Raw genomic sequence first — 7,316 nt, 5'->3', positions numbered from 1 at the left:
TGTATCAAACTACTATCACTTTCTTCTAAAAAATCCTTTTTTACGAGGGGAAATAGTGAATGTGAATTCCTCTTTTCGAGTCCATGTTTGTAGCATTTTAGCGGAAGCTATCAAATCAAGGAAAAGGTTATCAAAAAGAGAAACTTATCAAAAAGTGCTTCGTCAAAGGTTTTTATTCGTTCTTTCGACAAAAAGATAATGACCGAATCTTCACGTGCATGCACTTTTACATGTGTCCATCGTCTCTGATGCATAGGATAAATATGTGATTTATCCAAGTGTTTTTTGCTCCAGATCTAGAATGTTACGGTTTGGAACCATGCATGTGTATGCGTGGATGTGGTGGTGTGATTGTGGTGTGTGTGAGTGTGTGTGTCCTTGTAATTGACAAATTTGTTATGTGTTGTGAACTTCATATGTACTTAGGTTCTCCGAGCCATTCTTACTTAAATAAAAAGGTCTTACAAGAGCATCATGTCATCCGGTAGGGAGATATGGGCGGTGCTAGAGGGGTGACGTAGGAGGAAGCATGAAAGGGTATAAGAAAGAGGATCATTGACCGGCAAGATGATGATGATAAGGTTGTGTACAACGATGGCCAGAAGGTAATGGGTGTCCCATGAGCTGAGAGAAGGTGCTCTATCGGTGTTAGGCAACATCCTTACTCAATGCACATTGCCGGTTGCAACAACGACATTCCAAGACGAAGGTGACGGCGGCAAGTAGGGGACAACGTGCCACGGAGGACGTGCATCGAGAGAGGGGGTTGGTACGGGTTAGAAGGGGGTGGCATGAGGAAATTTAGAGTCGTCAAGCAAGCATGGAGTAAGAAATATGTCCATAGAAAACTAAGTATTAAATTCGTGCTCCAACCAGTTACTCAAAAATCGATAAAAAGAGACGTGCAAAATATTTCAATACTCCCCCTCCTGTCCAGGCTCCGTTAGGCCTTAGACGTGAGATCGTTGAAGGCCAACTATTTTTCTATTGACTGGGTCTTCAACTTAAGACCTCTTGATTTTGACACTATAATGAATTCATGCTCCAACGAATTACTCCAAAAATCCAAACCGATAAAAAGAGGCGGACAATACATTTTCCAGCACTAAAGAAAATATATTTGGTGTCCCAAAGCAGAACCAGTAAATATATGTATAAAAACCTCTTTTTGTGAAGAACAAAAGGCAGGGAGGAGGAACCAAGAGAGCCGCAGCTAGAGGCGTGCCAAGTTTACATAGACGAGACTAGCCTAGTGTGCAACGACCGTCCGTTGCTGCCATCGCCAGCCCTTTACCTAGCGAATCCCGTCGCTTCGAGCCCCACATGGAAACCCCGTTCCTTTCAGATTCACGCTGAAAACGTATTTATTGTCCAAATAATTCTTGTGCCCCAAGAAGAAGAAGAAAAATCAGCTCTGATGTATCCTAAGAAATTCTTGCGTCGCAAGCAGAGCCTACCTAGGCAGTTAGTTATCTTGGAGTGCCCGCGTATAAATGGGATAGCTTCAAACCGGCCCCAGAAAGGAGAAGTGCACAAAAGGTATATCTACCCGCCGATCGCGCGAGAAGCGCCCGCCGGAGGTAACCGGAAGGCCATGCGATGGTGAGCGCTGCTCTGTTTCTACCCACGAGCATTTTGATCCATTTTTTACTGTGCGAACGTGCTATGTTTCTGTTCGTTGGGTACAGTTTGCTGATTTATTCTTGGGTTTGCGCAGGGTCTCCTGCCGCTGTTTCTCCGGGCGGTGGCGAGGCTGGCGGCGTGCGTCGCGAGCAGGCCGCCGGCGGCGGTTGCGGCGACCGTGCTGTACCACGGCGGGGCGCTGCCGAGGGACCCCCGGCTGGAGCGGCTCGTCTGCGACGGCATGCTCGACGGCGGCGGCGGCGACAGCCGCATCCTGCATCTCGTCGTCGGCGTCATGAGGTCCCTGGGCTAGCTGCGAGACGTGCCTGGCATGCTTTCTTCTTCTGTCAGGAGAATCCACGGAATTCGCCGGCATCAGATTCCTATACGCCAGCAGTAGTTTAGTTCGGTACTGAACTGACCCAGCTAATTTGAAGTTCTATGAAGAGAACGTGCGTGCGTAGATTATTGTTAGGCCAGGAAGTCAGTCGGCGTCGGCGTCGGCGCCGTTTATTGCGCCGGCGGCCACATGCTCGCTCGGCCTTTCCTGCGAGAAACAACCAGAAAATGCTTCGACTCAACGTGGCCAGTCTGACTAATAGTAATGTTGTCATGGGTCAGAAATTCAAGGTTGAAATGTCAAACGCATACAAACTTAAAACTCACATGCACACAGCACCAACGGAAACAAGAATGAAGAAATCATCACTTTCAGTATAGCCTCATCAACGGCATCTATACATACACTGACAGACAAGCACATGAGCACATCAAACAACCGCACCCAACAACATGTATATAGTATGGTATTCCCTATCAAATTGCCCGCTCGAATTCTCCAACCAATGCTCTCTACCTAGACATCGCACACAGGGAGCAATGCAATACAATGCAAGTATACCACCAAAGAAAGATCGAAACAAGGCCAGGCCACCAAGGTGCAAGGAGGCATGCAACTACCTCAGGAGATCCTCTGAATCATGTGATCGCCGTCATGAGATCTGTTGCTGTGGTAAAACACACGGTCTGGTGACAGGCAACTCATGCCCTCTTCAAAGCGCTGATCCGCGCAGCAAGTTCGTCGAAATCCGGCATCTTCGGGTGCACGTTCCCCCTGGACGTGTCCTGCTGCAGCGAGATGGACCGAGCAGGAGCCGGAGCCTTCGTCCTCCCCACCGGGGAGCCTGATTCTGTAGGCAGAGACACTGTCCTCTCTGGATGACTGGGCGCTCCGTCTCTGTTGTTGCCATCAGCAGGTTGATCTGCTCGAGGCCGGGGAGTCCTGGACTTGGCCCTCGTCTTGTGCTCCTCCTCCCTCTCCATCCCCTTCTTGCTGTAATGCCTCAGAAGCTTATCCATCATCCTCTCCTCGTCGTCGTGCCCCCCTCCTTCACGGGGATGAGCACTCCTGCTCCGGTGCTTACGAGGCGCTCGGGGCAACAGATTGCCAAAATCAATCGCAGTGTCAGTCTCATCCTCCTCTGTCTGGTAGTCGCTGCCACTCGTCGACCCGTTACGCCTGCTCGAGTGCCTTCGTCGCTCATGGTCGTCTTGGGAGCCATTCCTGCTGCTTGGACGCCTTGTTCGGCCACCAGGGGTTTGGCTTGCCACCTTTTCATCATTGGCCGCCTCGTCATACAAAGAACCGTGTGTTGGTGGCCTTGAACTTTTCCTTCTGACGGAAACGGGCCGAGGAGGTGCACCATCATCGTCGACCAGACCGTCTCTCCGGTGACCCGTTGCTTCCGAGCCGTTGAGCTTGTAACCATTAGCAGCTTGATCTGTTGGATTTTCATGCGCGGGCTTCATGCTAGAGTTTGGCTTCACATAGGGAGGCCGCATGTTGACAAGCTTCTCTGGCATTTGCTGCCTATCTTGCACTGGCTGTCCAAACTCTCCCATATGCCGTGCTCGATTGTGCAAGCCATTATTATCTTCTTCAGCAGACTTCTCGCTCGTCGCTCTGTACGGCTTGGAATATGGAGGAACCTTGTTTACTGCTTTGCCATTGCCATTCAAGGTGCCAGCTGATTCAGTTTCTTGCTTTTCCAGGCCCAGGGTTTTAAGCCCCAAGTCAGCATGTCCCCAGTTATGATCAGTGCCAGCAGCCATGTGGGTCCGATGGTAGCCTTCGGCATTAGCCTTTTCGGCGCCGTCTTTCTTCTCAGTTTCCTTTAGGTCTGTGTATGGAAGAACTATTTTCTTCATTTCTCTTTGAACAGATTTTGCCACGGCAACCTCCTGCTTCTTTGAGCCATTGAGATCCAGCTCCTCTGCATTCATCAGTTCCCTCCAAGACTGACCGCCCTTTTTCTCGTCTTTGTTGACCTCCTTTTGATGACCATTCCTTCGCTTCATGTCCACAGGAGGCACATCACTATCCAAATGTTTCTTCTCAACAGGTTTATCTGAATAGTTCTTTCTGCTTTTCTGACCAACTTGACCAATGTAATCAGGAACGACATGAATATCTTTTGGTTTTATCTGAAATTCTTGCTTCCATTCACGGCCATCAGGTATAGATTTAGATTTCCTGTCAAGCACAGCATGCTTATCTACCCTGTGTCCATTGCGCCCTGATGCTTCAACCTCTACACCGTTGAATGAACCCTTCTTCAGAAGTTCCTGGTAAAAAAGATCACAAGTGAATGACCATTCGAGTTGTTAATAAAAAGGATGGGCGGTATAAACCAGTAAGTTCCCTAAAACATACCTTTTTATTTAGAGGCACACCAGATATCTGTCGTTCAAATGTCTTGGTATTAAACGGGATCGCAAATTCTTCAGCAACATCTTCAATCACTTGCAACTTCTCCTCCTTAGTAAATGATTTGTTCTGAAGCTTCTGAACAAACTGTCCACGTAAGGGTTAAGTTAATCAGCATAGGTGCAACAAAGAGAGCAACTCAAAACACAAAAATCACAGCATGGTATGCACCTCAGAGCTAACAAAAGGTTCAATGGAAGCCCCATATTTCTCTGTGAATACATGTCTGAGTTCACACAGTTCAGGTAAATCAGGATATCTAGCAGCAGCGAAAATCAGAGTTGACACAGCTCCCAAGGCTTCATGAGGGCATTCACTGTAAATAGAGCACCATATGTTAGTGATCAACTATACAAGGAAGTTGCGTAATCATAACTGAATGCAACCAGAAGTATTCGTAACTTCTGTAAGAGGTGCATATGCTTGATTGATATAGCAAAACACGAACAACACATCTAGTATGGAAGTTGGGTATATACCCACTGATACTGAACAATTGTGCAGAAAGCTAGTACTCCCTCCGTCCGAAAAAACTTGATGCTAGATACATCCATTAAGGGAAGCTTTTTCGGACGGAGGGAGTATATGCTTATTTGCAGTTTCGAGATCCTCTAAGACTTTGGAAAAACCATGCAAATAGTTACAGAACATAGCTAATACATACTAAGTTAGTTGATCAGCTAAATTGACAGGAATTGTGTCATTTTAGGTTTTCAATCAAAACTGGAGCATGTCATGCATTATGCAGAAAATGGTTCAGAGAGTCAAGCTATTGCTGTCAACTAAGCAACAATTTTGAAACATCACATACGGGAGGAAATCACAAAGACCTCATACACCAGAAAATGTAGAACACACATCTGCGGTGCAGTAATCGAATGAAACATATGGCATCAATTGATCTCAAGCTTAATTACTAGGGATTGCAACATTGACCGACATGTCCCTTGTTAACAATCCCAGCATAAACATCGGTGATACCTCTGTTTCTGCAGGTTGTTGAGCTGCTTCCCTATGTAGTCGCAATACTGCTCGATCATGTCATAGCAGGAAGCTTGGTTCATCTCCACAATCAGCCCTTCCATCTGCATTCCATCCCAGGAGGAAATATCCATCATATATATACACATCCCATGCCCAACATTTACAAAAGAAAGAAAAAATGCAGCTGTTTGCACCAAGTTAAAGAGTACACTGCTGGTAATAATCATTAGTAAGCAGTGCAAGTCGGTGAGTTGAGTGTGCAGGCCGTACCCGTCCGAAGGCGTGCGATTCAAGGTTATTGGTGAGGAGGTCGGCGACGTCTTTCCTCAGGAACTTGACCATGGCCTGCTTCTTCTTGCGCACCAGATCCAGCCGGGTCCGGGTGCATTTGATCGCGTGCTTGCTGCATCAGACAGCGGTAGCAAATCCAGCAATCAGATCAAGAAAAAAACATGCAACAGCCTGAACAAAATGCGATCCACCCAAATCGAGGATGCAGCAGCTCGAACAAGCGACACAATCCCCCAAAAGGACAGATTCCCAAAACCATCATAGAGCAAGCAAAGCTGGACGAACACATCCAAGAAACAGCGACACGAATCACGAATCGGGCCTGGTAATCTCCAGCCAAACAAGAGGGGAGAAAGGCAGGCGAGACAGAGAAACAGCCCTTGAATTAAAGGCGAAGCAACTTTCAGCTCGGAAACTGAAAAAAAAAAATCCGGACTTCTGATGAACGACGGCCGCAGCAATACAGAAATCAAACAAATGCCGGCCGCCAGCGCCGGAGAGCTCGGCGAGCAACACAAATCATCCCCAAAAATCCTCAGCCGCTGGATTTCGGGCCGGCGCGACCAGCAGAAGCAAGAGCTGGAGCTCTCACGGACCAGCAAGAGCAAAAGCAAGAGCCGGATGGACAGACGGGGAGAAGGGAGGGATCCAGGGCCGTACCATTTGTTGTGGAACTTGGAGTTGAGCAAGCTGTCAAACATCTCCAATGGCCGCCGCCGCCGCCGCCTCCTCCTTCCCCTGCGCCGCCTTTTGCTCTCTCCCTCTTCGCCTACGCTTGGAGTGGTGGGCGGCGGCGGAGGTGGAGGTCGGGTGGGGAGGGGGAGCGGGAGCCGGCAATGGTGGCGAGAAAGGGAGGAGAAAAGGGGAGAAATTGGGAGGACGTTGGTGGGGTGGGGGGAGGTGGAGGTGGAGGTAGTGGAGAAGGAACGCCAACAAATCAATGTTAATGTTAGCTGGTGCTCAACAGGGGCCAGGTGGCTGAGGAGACCTGCTTCCTCCTGTTGCGGTTGCGCGCAGGAGGAATTGGGTGGGTTTTCTTGGTGGAAAAAATTGGGGAGACGAACAGCAGCTTCTAGATATATATAGAGAGAGGGAGAGAGTAACTGCTCTTGGAAATTTATGTGCATCCGTCCAGTTATTGTCCATTTGTGGCGCAGTTACCATGTGCATGGGCTCCCTCCCACCATTTCAACTTCAGTTTGTGAAGTGTTCAAAAAAAAAAACTTCAGTTTGTGAAAGTATTTCTGTTTCTGTGCAATGCCAAAGTGTTTCTGCATCCACGATTCATGGCCAAAAACTAGGGGCTTCCCCTCTAGAATGAATTCAGGGATCGCTTTTTCTGTCTTCCTTTTGGGCGGCTGGCTTTCCTCTCCGATTTGTCTGTGATCTAAACGGTAAAAGGAACTCGAAATAGATAAAATATACAGATGGAAATAAAATGAATTCAGGGATCACTTTTCTGTCTTCCTTTTGGGCAGCTAGCTTTCCTCTCTGTTTGTCTGTGATCTAAAAGGTAGTAGTAAAATTAACTCAAAATAGACCCTATATGATGGAAATGAAATGCATTTAATGATAAGCTCCACGTACCCTTGTACTAGTACAGCACTCACCGGGAGTGGGCCCCACGGATTTTAAAATAAAGTGACGCCAA

At 47.9% G+C, this 7,316-nt stretch overlaps 1 protein-coding gene across 1 annotated transcript; it reads right to left on the bottom strand.

Moving 5' to 3' along the window:
• Nucleotides 1–2,307: 2,307 nt before the first annotated feature.
• Nucleotides 2,308–6,697, bottom strand: LOC119315377. The gene is made up of 6 exons (XM_037590005.1): nt 6,326–6,697; nt 5,645–5,777; nt 5,372–5,475; nt 4,562–4,706; nt 4,337–4,477; nt 2,308–4,248 (listed from the first exon to the last, which is right to left on the bottom strand). The coding sequence occupies exons 1-6, from the start codon at nt 6,364–6,366 to the stop codon at nt 2,665–2,667; spliced, it is 2,148 nt and encodes a 715-aa protein (XP_037445902.1). The 5' UTR covers nt 6,367–6,697; the 3' UTR covers nt 2,308–2,664.
• Between the last annotated feature and the right edge of the window lie 619 nt (nt 6,698–7,316).

The sequence above is a fragment of the Triticum dicoccoides genome, chromosome 6A, assembly GCF_002162155.2.
Source record: "Triticum dicoccoides isolate Atlit2015 ecotype Zavitan chromosome 6A, WEW_v2.0, whole genome shotgun sequence".
Lineage (NCBI taxonomy): Eukaryota > Viridiplantae > Streptophyta > Magnoliopsida > Poales > Poaceae > Triticum > Triticum dicoccoides.
This window is presented reverse-complemented; position numbering and strand designations above follow the sequence as displayed.

Coding starts and splice junctions, on each gene's coding strand:
- LOC119315377 (XM_037590005.1), bottom strand. CDS start 6,366: ATGTTTGACAGCTTGCTCAACTCCAAGTTCCACAACAAATG. Junction 5,476..5,644: donor AATCGCACGCCTTCGGACGG/GTACGGCCTGCA, acceptor GATGGAATGCAG/ATGGAAGGGCTGATTGTGGA. Junction 4,249..4,336: donor GTGTGCCTCTAAATAAAAAG/GTATGTTTTAGG, acceptor CTTTTTTACCAG/GAACTTCTGAAGAAGGGTTC.